The 19,552-nt window shown below is 38.0% G+C and overlaps 1 protein-coding gene across 6 annotated transcripts in view; it reads left to right on the forward strand.

Annotated features, from left to right (window-relative positions):
- Nucleotides 1–19,552, forward strand: part of Fgf2 (fibroblast growth factor 2) — a 61,575-nt gene that overhangs the window by 34,503 nt on the left and 7,520 nt on the right. For all 6 annotated transcript variants that reach the window (XR_010051444.1, XR_010051443.1, XR_010051445.1 and 3 more), the window contains exon 2: nt 8,783–8,886. Coding sequence is in view for 2 of the 6 variants with exons in the window: in XM_063260744.1 (XP_063116814.1) it covers nt 8,783–8,886 (104 nt within the window). In the remaining 4 variants the exon portion in view is untranslated. The remainder of the gene's footprint in view (nt 1–8,782; nt 8,887–19,552) is intronic.

Raw genomic sequence — 19,552 nt, forward strand, 5'->3', positions numbered from 1 at the left:
GAGTATCCGCACCATCTGTCCATTTCCTGCATGACAGAAACAAAAGCCTGCCACTACACCAACAGGGTCCCAAATAACTACAAGACCTACCTTGAATTTTCTCTGGGGCTGAGCATAACTCACGCCACATCAAAACCTGTTTAGTTCTGCAAAAGGAAGGGTGAACTGCTGAGAATAGATGCAAACAGCATGCCATCCACATGATGCACCGTATAGGCTTAAGGAAAATTACCCCAACAAAATAAATACTATCCTTGCAAATGTTTTCCCATAATTTTAAGAGCACTGCCACAAGTGGGCCTATCATTCTCCATGGCAAATCCCATTATTTGCTGTGAGAATCTGCACTAGTTTCTGTCAATCTCTGGAAATATTTTTGCTTAGCTTCAACAGTACTGACATACTCACTTTTCCTTAACTGACAGGTCGGGACCCTCCCTTATCCCTTGTGAATCCATCAATCCCTAAAAATATTTTCCCATAGTCCACACAGTACTGAAACACTCTCCACAGATTGGGACCCTGCTTTATCCTCTGGGGCAAAACAGTTACTTCCATCTGTGCAAAGATGCTGCAAAGTCAGCAGCAGGATCCAGTGCCTAACCACCTAAGTATTTTGCTTTTAAAGCAGCCTGACTTCATTTATCTAAACTATCAGTTGATTTTGCCCCATTGCTTTGGCTGCTGACATACTCACTTTAAATTCTGAATTCTCATTTTCATTTTAATTCTAAAGTTTGCTCCATTGGGTGAGGGAGTTTTTCTACATATACTTTTTTCTTTAGTCCTTCTACTTTAGCCCTTTTACTCTGGCCTAGAAATTTTTCTGTGTGTGCTTCCCCCGCCCCTTTTCTTTCTTTTGCTGTGCAGCCCCTCATTGCTTGCTCATTGTACTTTATGGTTGGAGTTCCCAGTCAGGCACTTTTTCCCTGTCTGGGCTTTTCAAGTCTCTGCTTGGACTCCTCCCTGTCCTGGGTCCTTTCCTTGTCTGGAGTTTTGCTAGTTCCCACGTCCCTGTATGGGTGCCACTTAGAGCCCACTGTCTACACTAGTCACAGGTCCCTGCCTGGCACCACCTGTGGGGAGCCAGCCCACTCTCTTTCCCCACCCAGGCACCACTTACAGGGACCCAGTCCTGCTAAGTTTGTCACCTTACCTGGGGGGCAAACAAGGACGAGTGACAGACAGACATAGAATCAATTTAACATGTGGGCAGCCAGGGAGCTCTTGCCTGTAGTAGGCAGAGGAGCCCCGAGGGTCTGAACCATCCTTGTTTTATTCACTCAAACATGTGTACAAGCAGTTCAAGTAACACAAGATGTGTCTGCCTTCCATTATCCATTAGTAAATGTCCAGGCAAACAAGCTAATTTCAGCTTTTTCCTAGAAACAGTTCTCTTTAACTGGTCTCCCACAGATGGGGAGGGGATGGTTTCAGGATCATTCAAAGCATGGAGCCTAGATCTTGTGCATGCTTCTTTTACATCAGGGTTCATATTCCTGTGACTCTCACGCTACCCTTGATGTGTGACAGGAGGTGGAGCTCAGACGTTAATGCAAACAAGTAATGGAGAACAGCTGTAAATGCAGCTAAAGTTCCATTGCTCTCCTGCTGCTCACCTACTGCTGTGTGGCTCTGTTCCTAACAGGCCACAGACCAGATACCTGCCTGAGGTTGGGGACACTTACTGTATTGGACCTCAAGCTTCCGGAATGCCACAAGATGATGAAAAGTTTCTTTATTCTTTTCTGTAACTCTGACTTGATTATCTGATGTCTTTATAAATGTAAAAGCCACTGCCATTTTTTTTTTTTTTTTGGTACCAGAGATCAAACTCACAACCTCACGCTTATCAGGCAAGCACTTATACTGCTGAGCCAAATCCCCAGCCCACCACTATCATTCTTAAACAAGTTTTTGCACTATTAGAAGAATCAGGAATTGTTTGATGTTTGATGCCTGTCAGGCATTGTGTTAAACTTGCTCTTATCTGTAGCTCTGTTAGCCCACACATGTCTGTTTCAGGGCGTGGAGTAATCTTGTAGGTGAGATACTAGAGGGAATTGATTTTTTTTTTTTTTTGTAGATTTTTGTGGATAGCAATTGTTACAGCATAAATCAACTGTAGTTTCTAATTCTTATTGCATTAATTACCATATAAACAAATAAAATACAACAAGAGATTCACTGTTTCATACATTGCACTTATTTTTAATTACAGTTTGAAGTATTTTGTTATCATTGATAATTTTAAATCCCATATACCCATAATAAAACCTATTTCTACTTTACATATGCAAGAATTGATACACAGATTTCACGTTGGGTGTATGAACCCTTGATTCTAAAACCTTCACATTGAGTTATTATTATTATTAATGAGACAGGGTCCCAGTTGTCCAGACAGGGTTCTAACTTGTGACCCTTCAGCCTCAACCTTCCAGCGTGCTGGGGTTACAAGCATGTGCTTCCATTTCCATTTACAAAAAGAACAGCAGACTCATAAACTCAGGTCCTAACGAGGTAATGATGAAGGACTTAATGTATTTCTAATAACTTTTCCACCCTTCTTCACCCCCTTCCTTCCTTGGTCCCTTCCTTCCATCATGCAGATTTATGCAGTGTTTTTAACCTTATTTTCAAACTGGAAGTTGCCAAAATTTTAATACACCATTGTTGGCATCAGTATCACCTGAAGGCTTGACACCCATCTGATGCCAACTTAATTGTCACCCAGCAGTTGGGAGGCGGTGTAGTGATGGGTCACCTGTCGCATAAAACATGTTCTTGGTGGAATCTGACGCTAAAGCATTTGTAAACGAACTGCTTCTGGATTCAGGGTTTTATATGTAGTAGAGTAGCTCCCTCCCTATTGTCTATTGAAAGTCAGCCCTGAACATAAGGGTTTGTTTAAAAAAGAAAAAAACTAGTGAGAGGTACTTTATGAACATTGCTAGTCTTATTCACAAGCAAGTTTGGGTTGTTGTATCTGATTATTACTGTAAATATTCCATATATGCATATGGAGATTTAAAGTTTTTCCTTTTCAGCAAATGAGTTTGTCAGTTATGTAAGTACATATTCAGGGGTTTTCTGTGTCTGTCGCTGGATGACTTGATGTTAAGTTGGAATTCAGTTATCAGTTACTGGAAATTTAAATTTCAATGAGGGAGCAGGGATTTAGCTCAGTGGCCTAAGTGCATGCCTGGCAAGCACAAGGTCATGTTAGATCCCAGGTACAAAAAAAAAAAAAAACACCCTAAATTTTAATGAGACAGTTAACCTGGTGTGTTGGTCAGCTTCTTGTCAACTGTGACAAAATATCAGAGACCCAAAGCAGAAAAGGCGTATTTTGGCTCACAGTTTCAGAGCCTTGAGCCACGGCCACATTGCTTTAGGCCTGAGGTGAGGCTGAGCATCATGGCAGGCAATGTGTGGTGGAGCAAAACTGTTCCCCTCCTGGTAGCCAGGAAGCAGAGAGGGCAGAGAGGTTGGGGGCTGGAAACAAAAGATACTTTTCAAAGCCTCAGCCCCACTGACTTGCTTCCTGTAGCTCCTGAGGTCTCTACCACCACCCAGGAACCACTTGCAGCTATCAGGTCACAGCCCTCATGATCCAGTCACCTCCCCAAGACTCCTGCCCTCAACTGCTGCACAGGAAACCAAGCCTTCAACACAGGAACTTTAGGAGGATGTTTAAGATCCAAGCTACAATGCCTGGCTTAATTCTTTTTTTTTTTACTCAAATCTGACTGGAAAGCTAACATACTCGTATGCAGTTTTTCATAGAATAAGCAGTTTTGAGTCAGACATAAAGTGCATACATGTGTTCTACGTGAGGCTGCTGGTAGTATGAATACCTGTCACCTGTAGATCCATTCAGCGAGCCATGAGGTACAGTTTTATATAGCTGCTTTCTGATGACCTTAGTGTACTAAGTTGAGAGTGTTTGTTTGCTTGCATTTCAGATTACTGAAATAACACTAAGTAGCATTATTTGCTGGCCCAAGTAAAGAAAAATCATGCTGTTGCCACATAAGCTTCATGAGGGAAAAGGCTTTGTAGGTCTTGGTCACAGTTGGTTTTTTTTTTTTTTTTTTTGGTACCATGTATTGAACTCAGGACCTTGCACTTACCAAGCAAGTACTTGAATTGATGAGCTAAATCCCCGACACAGTTGGTTATTGTTATTTCTATCTCTTAGAATATTTTCTGTATAAAAGGGACACCCAATATCAATTTATTGAATGAATGAAGAAATGTAAACCAGGGCTGGGGATTTAGCTCAGCGGAATAAGCACCTGCCTTGCAAGCAGGCAGTCGTGAGTTCAATCCCTGGTACCGATAAAAATAAAAAAGACCAAAAAAAAGAAATGTAAACCAAGGACAACAGATTGGAAAATTGTATAAGGTCAATTTTGTTGTAGTTTGTTTGTTTTGAGTTTCCTTTGAGAATATTGAAATTATAAATTTATTTTAAAAGTAAAGAATTGGCCTCATTATGATATTATGACGTTCTGACAAATGTCAGAAAAGACAGTTTTAAAAGATGCCCCTGCCACATTTTGTAGATCATAGTTGCTCTCTCCTAATCTCATACTGTTGTTTTGCATTTAGATGTCCCCCAAAGCCTCATGGGGACATATGTGAGGAGTTTCCAAGACAGGTGGATTAGGGTGTGTGAATGTGGATTAAGAGTATGATACTTGGACTAAGGGTGTGGATAATGGAAGCCCCACCCTGACTATGGATGGTACCAAAGAGTTGATTTGTAGCCTGGATGGAATATAAAGGGACAAAAAGAATACAGGCTTGCTGCTGCTGCTTGCTGCCTCTTGCTTGTTTTCCCATGGAGTATGTCTCCTCTCTGATGCCCCCCTGCCTTGGAGCCTCTGAAAACTGAGCTGGAATGAACCTTTCCTTCTGTGACTTGTGGTTGTCTGCTATTTTGTTTCAGCAATGAAAAAAGTAACAAGATACATATCCTTGATCAAATACAAGGTTTTATAACAGATACATAATTCTCTAACTTGCAAAGCATTCAATATATTTGAATGGTTATTGCGTACTGTGACAGACATGCACACCCCCCCCCCGCAAATATACAATACTGTGGGTTTAAGCAATAGAAATTCTTCTATTGTGCATATGAGAAGGAAAGTTCAGTTACTAAATTGTGAAGTCCAGTCCTGTCTGACTCCAAAATGTCTTTTTATTAAAAGCTCTCATTCTTTTATCTCATTTAAGGAAAAAAGTGACATCTTTAGTATACCTCATCCTTATATCTGTAAACGTGTAGCTCTTTAGTCTTTTTAAAGTGATTTGCAGTAAAGTTACAAGTTTTTTTTTCATGAAAGTGCTAGATATTTTTTATTATAACTAGTATCATGTTTATAATGTTTATAATGGTGCCATCAATTTGTTGTGAGTATAAAGAAACAGTTTTTAATGAGAGGGAGAAGGAGAGGAAGAGGGAGGGGGAGGCGGGGAGAGAGAGAGAGAGAGGGAGAGAGAGAGAGAATGAAGGCGATATCTTTGGTAGGTGTGAATTTTCATGTGTTTGGATTAGGTGAATTTTTAAGATATGACACTAAAAGTCCAAATAACAAAAGAACAAAATTGATAAATTGGAATTCATGGCAATCAAAAATGTTAATGTTTCAAATGGCAACATTAAGAAAGAAAAGACAGTCTACAGGATAGGAAAGAACATTTGCAAATCATATATCTGAGAAAGATATCTAGAATATAGAAAGAACTTACAACTCAAGTAATGATAGAACAGTTTAATTTAAAAAATGAACCAAGAATTTCAATAGATATTTCTTCAAAGGTATATAAATGATCAGTTAAACATGTGAAAATATCCTCAAAATCGTACCATCAGAGAAACACAAATTAAAATGGTAATGAAATATTATTTCATACCTAATTAAACTGGCTATAATTTAGAACAAAAACTATAATCAGTACTGTTCTGGATATGGAGAAATTGGAACTATCATACATCATTGATGGGAATGTAAAGTGGTGGAATTGCTTTAGAAAACTGACAGATCCTCAGATGACTCGGCATAAAATTAACATATGTTCTGGCAGTACAACTTCTAGATCTTACCCACAAGAAATGAGAACAAATGCCCACACAAAATTCTGTGCATGAATATTTATGGTGTCATTACTCATGCAATGAGAAGTGGAAGCAACTCAGATCTTCCCTGGCTGATGAATAGATACATCAACTGTGGTCTACTTTTGCAATGTTTATTCTTTGGCAGAAAAACAGAATTGAAATATTGATATATGCTACAATATGGATAAACCTTGAAAACATTCTAAATTAAAGTAAACAGTCACAAAAGATCACATTTTATGTGTAAGGTCCTGAGTTAAATTCCCGGTATAAAAAAAATTGCATTTATAAAATTTCATTTATATGAAATATTCTGAATAGGATATTTGGGTAGGAATGAATAGAATAAAAGAAAGGAAGTCGATAAATGGTTGCCTGTGGTTTTACATGGTGGTTGGGGATAGGAAGGGTGACTGCTGAAGGGTGCGGAGTGATGAAATTCTTTTTAAATTGTTGTCATGATTGCATAGCTATATATACTAAAAGCCACTGAATTATATCCATACTTCAAAGTTATAAGTTACGTGGTTTGTGAATTATATCTCAGTAAAGATGTTACAAGTCAAAGAAACCAGCCCTCAACACTATTTAGAAACCATGTTGACGTTTAGCTTCTCAGATGGAGTTAACTGATTTGAGCAGTTCAAGCCCATTAGGCACATGAATATAGGCTGATTTACCAGGTTTTATTTTTTTTAAACATAACTTTCAAATGACTGATGTTAACAGGAGAATGATATCTTAGCTGATGTCTACCTGATCTAATAAGAAAAAGAGTCATTTGTGTCAAATTCATAATGTTCTTTGTATCTTATATATCACTGATTTTTTTGTTTCAGGTACTTTAGAGTTCTGTTTTTAGGCGCTATACATATAAGATTATTATATTTTCTTGGGTCTAATCCTTTTATCATGTAACAATCCGATTCATCTGTTATATTACTTATCTTCAAGTCCTGTCTGTCAGATACCAATAGTGCCATTATCAGCTTTCTTTAAGGTGTGCATTTCATGTTTTCTTTATGCTTTTACTTTCATCTATGTTGTTTTTTATACTTAAAGTTCTTGTAAAGAACATAGTTGAGTCCTTGACAATTTCCCATTTCGTTGGAATGTTGAACATTTAGTGTAATTGTGTGATTAGGTCTAAACTTGCCACTTTGGAATTTGTTTTCTAAGTATGTAGTAATTCTATTGATGTGGAGTTAGCCTTGTTCTTGATCTCTGTCTTTGGCTTCCCCTGTCATGGAAGATCTCTTTATCTTGCTGTTCCTTGACTTTGCATTTGGTCTAAGACCCTGTGCTTCTCAGAGCAGTCTGGTTCAGCTCTGTGCTGCCTTTGTGAAGTGCTGTTTTGTTTTCAGCAAAGGTTATAGGTCCTTCCCGAGGACCTGCTCTGCCCTTTGTTTGGGTTGTGTCTCGGTTGTGCCTTTGGAGCAAGCTCTGTGTGAGAGAACTGGCAGGTGAGTATTGAGTGGCTCTTTGATCAGAAGCTCCTCAGATTGCAGCTCCTCTCTTCAGTAGTTATTCAGAGTTAAAAGTTTAGCTGGTTTCTTCTTTGGCAAGTTTTTACTGCATCTGACAGAGATTAAAATAGCTGTGCATCTGTCTTTGGGGAAGAGATTGTTAGTATGTGGAATTTACTACCTTTACACCTCAACTCTGATGAGTTTTTAAAGTCTGTGTTTTTGTGACTTATCCAACTTCTTGTGGTTATTCTGAAGCTTGTATTTTAAAAATTATATGCCACTGGAAGTATCCACAATTAATGTTTATTGCTTAGTAACTTGATGACTGACAGTCTTCTAATGCTGAATACCTTAGAAATCTGTCAAAGGGTAATGAGTAAACATGAATGACGATATAACTTTGGAGTTGATGTTTGTATGGCCACATGTTAATACCCATAGTCACTCTTGTGACTAGAAATACATATTCAGAAAATGATAGGCTAGAGCTGAGCTACAGTTGATGGACAAGAAACAGAGTAGTGACTATATGCGTATAGTGACTATATGCAGCTCCCTCCTGTGAACATTTGAACTGTACTGAGTTTAAAAAGGATGGAAATGTGTTCATGGTGAATATGGCATGTCAGAATCACTTTAGCAGTGTATATGATGATTTGGTCAGAGACATTAGGATAGTTTAACATATTTTCTACACTTCCCAGTAATGTCAGGGATACGCAGCCTAAAAGATAATAGCGATCAACTAGAGTGTGTCTAATTTGTGAAGAATCAGTTAAAAATGTCTTCTAAAGAATTTAGACAAAAGGCAGCATGGACATTTTCACAAATGCTTTACATTTCTGTGTAGTATTAATATACATTCAATTTAGAAAGACTTGAACAGGGCCAAGTGGAGTTAATTTCCCATAAAAGAAACAGTTTTCCATTTGGTCCCCTTGGTGACCAGTGTGTGCCACAGGAGTGAACTGGGGAGTGATGAGACAGTGGTGTAGCAAATCTGTGTCTCGTCCTTCCTGGTGCAGTTCGGTGGCCACACACCCTGAGTCCCATCCCCAGACTTCTCCGATGCTCACAAGTGGGTTCGTTGGCTGCCCAGGGGTCTCTTGTCTTTATAATGCAGTGATGGCTCTTTTTTCTCTACAGTGCTACAAAGCTAACTTTTCCCTGTTTCTTATAGTTAAACTACAACTTCAAGCCGAAGACAGAGGAGTTGTGTCTATCAAGGGAGTCTGTGCGAACCGTTACCTTGCTATGAAGGAAGACGGAAGATTATTGGCTTCCGTAAGTAACACTTTCTGGTTTTGGCAGCTATTTTTGTTTTTTTGGTACCCTTTCTTGCAGTTGTTAAATATTTAAGAGTTTTCCGTCATTTAATATTTATATTCATCCTATAAAAATAGAGAGTATTGTCTTTATTTAACAAATGCAAATACTGATGTTCTGAGGAAGTAACCAGAAAACACAGAACATGTAACATAAAATCTGAATTGGGTCTGGTAGTCTTGATTCGGAGCATGAGTTCTAAATCATTGCATTTTACTCTACAAAACTATTAAAATATAAATTTATCTGTTTTTTTTTTATGTTATACAGTGGTGTAAATACCAATAGGGATAGATATATAAAATATTGGGTATCTATAAGTTCTTCAGAATTTGATCTACAAAGGACTTGAAGAATAGAATGTGAGCACTGAAACTAGGTACAAATGCTGGCTCTGTCAATTAGTAGTTGTGTGTTCTTGGGCAAATGATTTTCAGTTAGTTCCCTTATCTGTGTAGTAGAAGCAATAATCCTATCTCACTGGGGATTTGTAAAGTCTTAATTAGATATTATATGTCAGTTTCTGACACATAATCTTGAGTATCTTCTCATGTTACTTCTAATTTAAACATCTTGAGATTAACTTGTTTTACATATTAGCACAGGTACATAGAGGATCCAGATCTGGCTAGTATTCTTTGTACTAGTGCAGGGTCCTGACAACTTTTATATTTATTACCAGAAGCAGGATTGTATGTCTGTTGAGTGTGCAGTGTAGAGGGAAAGGCACAGTGAGATACTGAGGTAGCAAAGACCAGATCCCATTTCTTTCTCCTTTGGGAGTAGACAAAATGTGCATGTGATAGTGTGTGTGTGTGTGTGTGTGTGTGTGTGTCTACATGCCAGCAGCTACTTATATCTCTCTTTATAACTTTTCCCAAAGAAGAGTTCTGACAGTATCAAGCAATTGTGATATTTTGAGCTATACAAATATTTTTTGAAAGTTTAAAAAAAATGAAGTTCCTTAGATTTCTGAGAATGCCCAAGCAGAAAAAATAGATGCTTCAACCATTCTTATTTCAGATTGATTATTGACACATATATGCTATGCTTACATTATCAATTTGTGTGATTTTTTCCAGGATAAATAAAAAGTGTGGTTCTCAATTGTTTTAGTAGTTGAGTAGGTCTTAGAATTCCCTTTAAAAATAGGTAATATTTACAGTGTACACAGTAGGCCAGATGCTATGTTAGACATCAGGCTTTTAAAACTGATAAGTCACGAGGTCTTAATGACTTTTAATGAGTCATACTCCAGGGGAGGCAGTAAGTAGGTATTTCTGATAACGTGTACAGAGTTTCATAGGTTCTTTCTATATTTTGCATGCATGTGTAATATTGGAAAGGGGCTGAAGTATTACGATGCAGGTGGTGATAAATGAAAAGAAGTGCTTGCCTAGAACTGGGGGAGGTACGGATTTTATATGAAGAGGAAGGAGCTCAGCAGGCATTCAGAGGTACAGCAGGAAGCTACCTGGTGTATTTGTAGAATTACAAGTAGCCGACTTAATACCGGAAGTAAAGTGCAAAAGAGAAAGTGTAAAGAAAGACAAAGAAGGTTGGAGAACTCGGGTTCTGCCTAATGTGGGCTTTCATACCTCATGTTTACTCTAACCAGTAGATAGCTTTGGAGAGTTTAAGATGAGACCGATGAGGTTTGAATTTGAGAAAAAGCACTCTGGCAGCCCTGTAGAGATGGATTTGAGGAGCCTAAGGCTGTGGGGGAGGACCAGCTGGCAGACCCCTGCAAAAGTTCAAGCAGGTGATGATGAGAATCTGGCAATAGTAGTGCACAGAGAACTGAAGTGATGCTGGCACTCATGGTGGATTAGATTTTAAAATTCAGGAAAAAGGAGAAAATGGCTTCCAGATTTTTGGTTTGGACAAGAAATGGGAAGAAGGAAAAAGAACTACTTTTGAGAAAAGATACTAAGTTTAAATTTAGACCTATTTAGTTTGCATTGCCAAAGGGAAGTTCAGGTAAAAGTATTCACTAAAGGATTTACTTATAAACTGGAGTTTAGAGGCAGACCTGTGTGGATATAGAGATTTGAGTGTTGTTATTGGTAGTCAGATTGGGAATGAATGAAGTTTTCTAGGTAAAATAGAGCTTTAAGATGTTGACTCTTCGGACCTTTCACTTTTACTCTGTGTCATTTTGTTCTCTACCAATCTGTTATTAGCTCAAAAGGTGATGCAATAATTTGGGAATCTGCCAAAGTAGCATTTTAAATACTTTGACTCAGCAGGTTATTTTGAATGACCTTCATATTGTAATAAAGTGAGAAAAGGTTTTCAACTGTCCTCTTTCTACTTCAGGTGGTGACCATCGCTTTGGCCTCTGAAATACGGTTGGTCTGGCTATTTTCAGACCACTAGTGAGGATGACAGAGAAAAGAAGGGAAATGTGTAAAACATTTGCTTCTCTCATAACCAACTATGGGCATTGCTATTAGTCAGATAGTCTGAAAGCTCCAGGCTTTTTTGTGTCTGTTTTAATCTGCTTCTATGACTGCTTTGAGATGGATTATTGCCCGGGGGCTTATAGGAACTGAGATGAGAAGATCCAGTCAGCTAGGCATCTTCTCAAGAGCACAGGCAGGGAAAATGCTATGTCTTACAGTGATTGTATAGTGGTATAGCCCCCCTAGTGTCCAGAGCCATAGAAACAGATGCCAGTCTACCTTAAGATGTCTATCTGAAATGACAGGGTTGCATAAAAGAAGAAATAAATTAAAGGATACTAGACCTGGAATTTGAACTCTCATCTCATTCTTAGATAATTCTCAACAATTTAGAATTCAAAAAATTCTTATCTTTTTTTATTTTTCTGGCAAACAGGCATTGATTTTCTTGAACTGTTTATGTATCATGTTTATTCCAACCAGTAGACAGCTTTGGAGAGTTTAAGATGAGACCCATGAGGTTTGAATTGAGAAAGAGCACTCTGGCAGCCCTGTAGAGATGGATTTGAGGAGGCTAAGGCTGTGGAGGAGGACCAGCTGGCAGACCACTGCAAAGTTCAAGCAGGTGATGATGAGAATCTGGCAACAATAGCAGTGCACAGAGAACTGAATTCATACTATAGAGTAAATATAGAGTAACTATAGAGTGCCTACAGTTAGCAGCATTTTCTGATTTCTTCCCTAATTAAGGAACTGTCACAAGGTTAAAGTATTTTGTGCAGTCTTACATGTGTCTGTCCTTAGATGTGTGTTAACTTTCCCTGATGTAACAGATTTCTACCAGGCTGACACAGTGAGTTAATTTAGCAATACTTGGAAATTGATAGTTTATCACAAGTTCCACAGAGACAAGGGCATAGCTGTTACACATAAATTGGTAATTTAGGATTTATCAGTCTCCTTTGAGGACTGGCATCAGCCTAGATCCAGTTCTTGCAACTACTTATGTATGTTCCAGCTCCCGTCATAGGACCTGTTCCTGCCAAGGGCACAAGTTAACTCATGACTTCCCATCCAGTTTGGGTGGCTGGCTGCCTTGTATTTTCAGTAGCAGTTCCATCTCTTTCAAATTGGTCTGACTGTCTTTGGATGAAAAACTAAACGGCCCATTTGAAAGCCAAAGATGTGCTGTTGGTATTTCAATAGGTTGTGTGTTTCCGTCTGAGTCCAATCTGCAGACATTGAGTTGTTAGCAACAGTGACTTTTGGTAAAGTCCAGCATTCTGATTAGTAGCTCTAAGTTGTGGATGAAAATGCACCTTAGACTCTGGAGAAACAGAGATTTATGAAGTTCCACTTGTCAAAGTGTCAAAAGGATCCTTCACACTCCTCCGCCCGGCCCCATTGAGAATTGCTGCTATAGCACCTCCCTGAGTTCTTCTGCATATTACCGTGGTGGTGACTCCTGCAGTGATTTTAAAACATTTAGTTCTCTCAGAAGAGTAACTCATGATTTCTGGGGGGTTTGTTAGGTTGACTATTGCCAGTTGACAGTATAAGAAAAGACTAAGTTGTGTCCCCTTTTTTCCTGCATGTGAATGATCTGAATGCAGCCAGATTAAGGATTTCTCACTATTTGAAAACACTTCTTAAGGGTCTTTACCTTCAAGGGGAGGAAATACAAAAGTTCAGACAGTATATATATTTAACTGCCAAAGCCTATATTTGGAGATTGAAGTTGAGTGATTCTTTAATATATAACAGACTCGTTACTCTGTTTCATGGCAGGATTAAATTTTGTTGCTATGAGCAACCGAAGCCCAGAACAAATATTAGGATCCATGATTTACTACAGTGTTCACAAAATTGTATATTTTAAAAAAGAAATAGCATATAGTGAAATTAATTTTAGCTTTAAGTTTAAATCACCAAACAAGCTCAGTTGTTAGCATTTGTATGAAAATATTTGGCTAGTTTTAATCTACTAAAAATTGTACATTATTGGGCTCGGGATTTAGCTCAGCGGCATAAGAGCCTGCCTTGCAAGTGTGAGGTCATGAAGTCAATTCCTGGTCCCCCTCACCACCAAAAAAAGTTGTACATTATTTTCTATATAATGTTACAGATTATGAACTAGATATCTTAGTATGTATTAGAATGTAACTTGTGTGGATCCACAATAGTGAGACTATGAATAACCTCTGAGGGCCTACAGATATAGCTCAGGGGTAAAGCAGCTGTGAAGGTCTGGATTCAATCCCCAATACCAGACAAAGAAACAAACTCTGAGAACATATTTAATTACTGTAAAATGTTCTGCCTATAGGATAACTTTCTTATTTGAAGAGCCTTAACAGTGAAATGAATTTTACAATATAGTTATGTAGGAAAATGGGTAAGTAGGGAAAATAGATTTTGAGGCTCAATTATCCAAATTAACATTCTATACTGATCAAATTTCTCAGAAACAGTAATTGATAAGGATTGTGTATCATTTTTTAAGAGTTAAAATATTAAGTGCAAAGGTTAATGTCAAATAAGATTTATTGCTGCTTTTAGAAACTGTTCTTAACAATTTTACACACTGATTTATGTTTCAAAATTAAGACCAAATTTACTTTGAGCTTTTCACCACTGTGCTTTTTATTTAGTTCTGAGATGTTCAGCACTGATACTTACATCATGTCTGTTTTTAATTCTCAGAAGTGGTGTAAGCAAAAGCATTTTTGGATTACTATTGAGCAAACTCCCTCATAAGCCAAAATTGCAAAATCAAAGTACTGTAAAAGAATAAACAACCCAGAAAACAGAGCTTGGGGAAATGACCATAAGGTTCAAATCTAAAACTTAGCAGTGGACCAAAATTGTGAGGCCAGTGCAAGGGAGGGTTACTGGGGAAGGCTGCGGGGAAGAAAACTTTAGTTCTTTCTTACTTGTTACTTTTACTGTATACAAAAGCTTTTAGAGATTCTTTGTTTGGTTTTTTTTTTGGTTGGGGAGGAATCTTAAAGGATCATCTAATCCATCTTCTTATTTTACAGATGAATAAAGTGAGGGGCAGAGAAATTAAAGAACTTGTTGGTCAAAGACGTAAACTAGTTAGCAGGAATAAAGGCAAAATTGAAAACCAGGTTTCCTAGCCCTTTCCTGACCCACCAGAAAACCTCACTGATGTCACGTTAGGACAAACTCTTGGAAAGGGCCACTGGCTGTAGTTTCCTCAGGGACTACATAGCCAATAAAGATAAACCACAATTTATGTTTCAAGTCCTGGACTAGATTTTCCTGTTCCCATTTCTCTATCTTAGATTTTGCAATGTCATTGAGTTGTATTTTTATTATGAACTATCTAAAATAATTTCATTTGTTCATTAATTTAGCAAATATTTATTGATCACTTACTATGTACAAGGCATATATAAAGCAGTAGACATAACAGATGGAAATTCTTAGGTGGCATTTACATTCTGGTGGAACCAAAGCAGTGTGTGTGTTTGGTGTGGTGGAGCACAAAAACAAATGAACTGCTTTTATTTTTCATACTATAGCTATTTTATCTAGTCACTGAGAAATTGTTGTTGTATTTACAGTATTACAGTCAGCTTTATGTTCTTTTAGTTGACACATAATTTAAATATTTAGTCAGTACAATGTGACAGTTCAGTACATGTATACAATGTATAGTGATTCGGGGTAAGTTTATTTTTAAAATACATTTTAGTGTTAGTATAGTTTCAAGTTTATAGAAATGTGAAGATAGTGCAAAGCTGTGTTATCTTTCACAACCAGTTTCTCTTGTCAGTATGAACTAGTACTGTTACATTATTATTATTTAAATTTCATACTGTGTTCATATTTGATTAGTTTTTACCTCATGCTTCCATCCAGAACACCAGATTTATTCACCATGGCCCTTAGTTTCCTCTGTGACAATTTCTTAGACTTTCATTTTTTAAAATTATTTTGACAATTTGAGGAGTATAAGTAAGGTATTTTTTCAGGATACTCTCCATTTGGGCTTGCCTGTGTTTTTCTGGTGAGTAGACAGGGATTGAGAGTGTTTGGGAAGAAGACCCCACAAGTAAAACACTATTTTCAAGCCATCAGAAAGGGGAGGGACTTGTCCTTGTAATTTGTTACTAATGAAGTTAACTCTGCTCAGCTGGTCGAGACAGTATTTTCTTTACTGTAAATTCATGTCTTTCCTCCCTGTTCCGTGATGTCATCTTTGGTAGGAAGTCATCACATAGCCATGCAGACCCCATACTGAAGGGATGTGGCACTATAGTCTTGCTCCACCCCCTTGAGGTATACTGTGGCTTATTTTGTATGAGAAATTGTTTTATTTCTCTCCATTTACTTTTTACTCATTTATATCAGTATATATTCATAGATACATACTTTATACTTTGGATTATAATCTAATGTTTTTATTGTTGCTCTAATATTTCTAGTTTTGGTCATTGGGAACCTTTTAGTTTCTTGTGCTTGTGTTGAGATGCCCTTATCAATGTGTTTATTTTGGGCATGTCATAAATTTTTGGCCCACAGGATGCTCCAGGCTAACATTTGTATTTTAACCTAAGAATGAGTTACTTCTCCAAGAAGCATTGGTTCCTTCTATTGGGGAATGGAATTTGAAACCATGATCTTGATGCTAGGTGTGCTAGGTTGCTATGAAGGTGTCTTTGTTTCTAAGCTCTGTCACTGACAGAGCAAAATGTACGCATGATAATCTGAGTATATACAAGTCTATACATATTTCTGTGCTTAACTATCTGCATCTCTACTAAATACTAATTAGTTTGTACTGCTGCCTTCACTTCTGATACACTGGTACCCATCCATGGCTCTCTCTCCTTGGCTGTACTCTGTGACTCCTATAGTGAGAAGCCTGCTCCATCTCTTACATCTGGTTTTCAATTGTATAAATGTCTCACATCACTTTTAAAAAAATTTTTGAAGTAAATTAGGCAAAAACTGAATCAAACTATTTAATGTGTTCATTATACTTTTTCAAATTAATTTAGATTCTTACCTATTTCCTATTGGTACAAGGAGTCAAACTCCCAGCACCATCTTAACATGCATCATTATCATATCAACACTGATAGATAATTATTGGGCCCCTCTGTAGGATCCCAGGTTAAGCTGTGGCTAGCCTCTGGGGAAACCTTGAGATGCTGTACCATCGCCACAACATGACTGATTGGTCAATTGCATACAGGTACATCCATATTCTTCTTTAGTTTCTGTATAGTTTAGACTTAAGAAAAGTTCATTGGAACCATTGTATATGTACTTTCTAGTGTTTCAAATAAATTAGACTCATCCTCTGAGTCTGTAGTTAGCATTAGCCAGGAGGGGTGAAAAAGACTAAGTGAAGTGTCCGTTGCATGGCAGGTTCATAGTAAGTGCTTATCTCCATTTGGATGTGTAATATTCATCTCAACATGTGCAAAACACTCCTGATCATTCTGTATAAAAATCTGTCTGCACACGTTCTTCTTCATCGCAGTTGATGGCAAGCCTGTTGTTCTGGCACCTAAACTTCAGTGCCTTTGTTAGTTTCTCTCTTTCACTCACAGTACATATACAGCCTGTCAGGAAACCCTTCAGAAGCTATGTTCAAGACACGACCAGAAACTGACAGCTTCTTTCCTCACTGTCCCACCACTGAGTGGGATCCCAGCCTCTGTCCTCACTGCATGGATTGCTGTGCAAACCTTTCACTGGTTTCTCATACCTGCTTCTGACCCATTGTGGTCTTGAAGCTGGAGAAATCCTAGAAAAGTGTCAGATCCTATCACTTTTCTGCTCAAAAGCCCACGGTGATTTTCCATATTCTCAGCCAGAGCTACAATATTTACACTAGCCCACAAATCTCTAGGGAATCTGCTTTCTTCTTCCCTCCCATTAGCACTCTGACCTCATTTGTTACTACTTTGTCCTTCTAGTCCTCTACTTCATTCACCGTGGCCTAACAGCTCCCCCTCCCACACTGGAAATATGATCCTGGCCAAGGGCTTTTGCCTGCTGTCCCTGCTGCCTGCAGGGCTCTTCTCTGATATCTGGGGTTAAACGCTTCAAGTCTATCAAGTACAGCATTTGTTTAAATGTCACTTTCTCAGTGGAGCCTGCTGTGATCATGATGTTTAACACTTCCCTAAACTCTGTTTCCACCCTCCCAATCCCTCTATCCAAACTCAGCTTGACTTTCCCCAAAGACACCGGTATTTTGATAGAGTATAATGTGGTCAGTTGTGCTTATTGTTTACTCTGTTTCCTGCAGCTAGAATTCAAGTGCACAAAGGCAGAGATCTTTGCTTACTTTTGTTCACTGATATGTCTTAGTTGCCTTGAGGGAAAAAAATACATACATTGAATGAAAAAAAATGGATTATTTGAACTCTGGGCTTTATGTACCACAAGTTATTCTTAAATTTTTAAAATCAACTCTAAGGGAAATTGAATTGAGAAATTAAATTGATGAAAAGGTGTTAGGTGGGTAAAGGTTGTCTATAAAAGCATTTACTAAGGGAACTGGGGTTTAAATTTCTCACTCATTAATGACTATGAATATATGAAAATTATATTAAGATTGTTGTGACTTTAAATGAAACTATGTACATAAAACCAGTTAACGTGAGATAAGCATTTCCTAGAAGGCTTTGATACCAGAGGTGAGTGTTTATAAACTGGTAGAGGCCACTTACCACTTCTTCTATGATGTTGTTCCTCTGAGGACCCCTTCTTCCTTTAAGTTTGAAATAATGATGAGCACATATTGAGAATAGGAAAACAGCTCCATATATACGTTCATAAGGGCTCATAAAATTATATTTTACCAACATAAGAGAAATACTGAGTTCAATAGTCACTAAGATTGTAAACTTACAGGGGAAAGAATTGAGAATTGTTACACATTTTTAAAAATGTAGACTGGTAAGTACAGAAGGGCTGAACATTTAACACAGGTACATGTTTTCCTTTCACTGTGTTTTTCAAAAGTACATGTAACTTGTATAAAGTTTGTGGGTTCAGGATGTCCCTAGGCAGGGTTACTTTTTTTCTTTGAAATATTAATATATAGCTGCAAATGCAAGCATTATTGGCATCCCATTACGCTTGGCATTGCAGAGAGTGCCAGTGAGCAAAGTGGGCATCAGGAATCTGACAGTACACTAAAAAGTGAGAATGTGCTTGAGAAGTAAGTTTACCTCTCTGGTGAATTTCGATGAATTTCGATGATGACCTTTTATGTTTTTCTTAGGATACTACAGTTTTACTTTTGGTTTTCACTTCCCCTCTATTTTTAAACCAGTAATAGGAAAAAGTGAAGATAGTTAAGCGTTGACACTGGAAAGGTCACAGTAACACAGATTGACTTCAGTTCATACAAGAAGAGTGTATTAGTCCATTTTCCATTGTTACAGTGAAACAACGAGGCTGAGTGCTTTACTGGCTCACAGTTTTAGGGCCTGATAGCCCAAGATTGCTAGCTCCATCCATTTGGCCTTTGGTGACAGCCCCCTATGCACATCCCTTCATGCAGATGGAATCATGGTGGGATCAAGTGTGCAAGGGAGAGATCACCTGCTGTAGGACAGAAAGCCGCAGACTGGGAAGGAAGGGCCCTGTCTTAGTCTTGCCCTTTGTAACAGTCCACACAGTCCAGAACTAACCAGCGTCCTTGGAGAACTAAGTTGATCTCTTCTGAGATTGATGCTCCAAATAACCTAATAGTCTCCCTATTGGGTCTGTTTCTTAAAAGACCAGTATCTCTAAACGTCATCATACTGAGGTCTTAAGTTTGAACACATGAACCTGAGAACACACTCAAATCAGAGCAAAGCAAAATAAATTTTACCAAAAGTAGACAAAAAGTACCAGACTTAGTATTACCTACATTACCCTTGGTTTAAGTGTTTCACTTAATCTGGGTCCTTGGGCAATGTATGCTTCTCTGTAAGGCTGTTATTTGTATCAGAAGGACACTTTTATTAGTAATAGTTTGCATGATAAGCAATGATTTCATAAGTATTTCAATTTTTAAAAATACAACTAACAGCCGGAGATATGGATATAGCTCAGCGGCATAAGCGCCTGCCTTGCAAGCGCACAGTTCAAGAGTTCCATCCCCGGTACCAAAAAACAAAACAAACAAACAAAAAAATGATGAATAGCAGAATAGTAAAGCCAATTAAGTATTCAGTAAA

Source organism: Cavia porcellus, unplaced genomic scaffold, assembly GCF_034190915.1.
Source record: "Cavia porcellus strain 051 isolate PalLab524CR breed Dunkin Hartley unplaced genomic scaffold, mCavPor4.1 scaffold_14, whole genome shotgun sequence".
In the NCBI taxonomy this organism is placed as follows: Eukaryota; Metazoa; Chordata; class Mammalia; order Rodentia; family Caviidae; genus Cavia; species Cavia porcellus.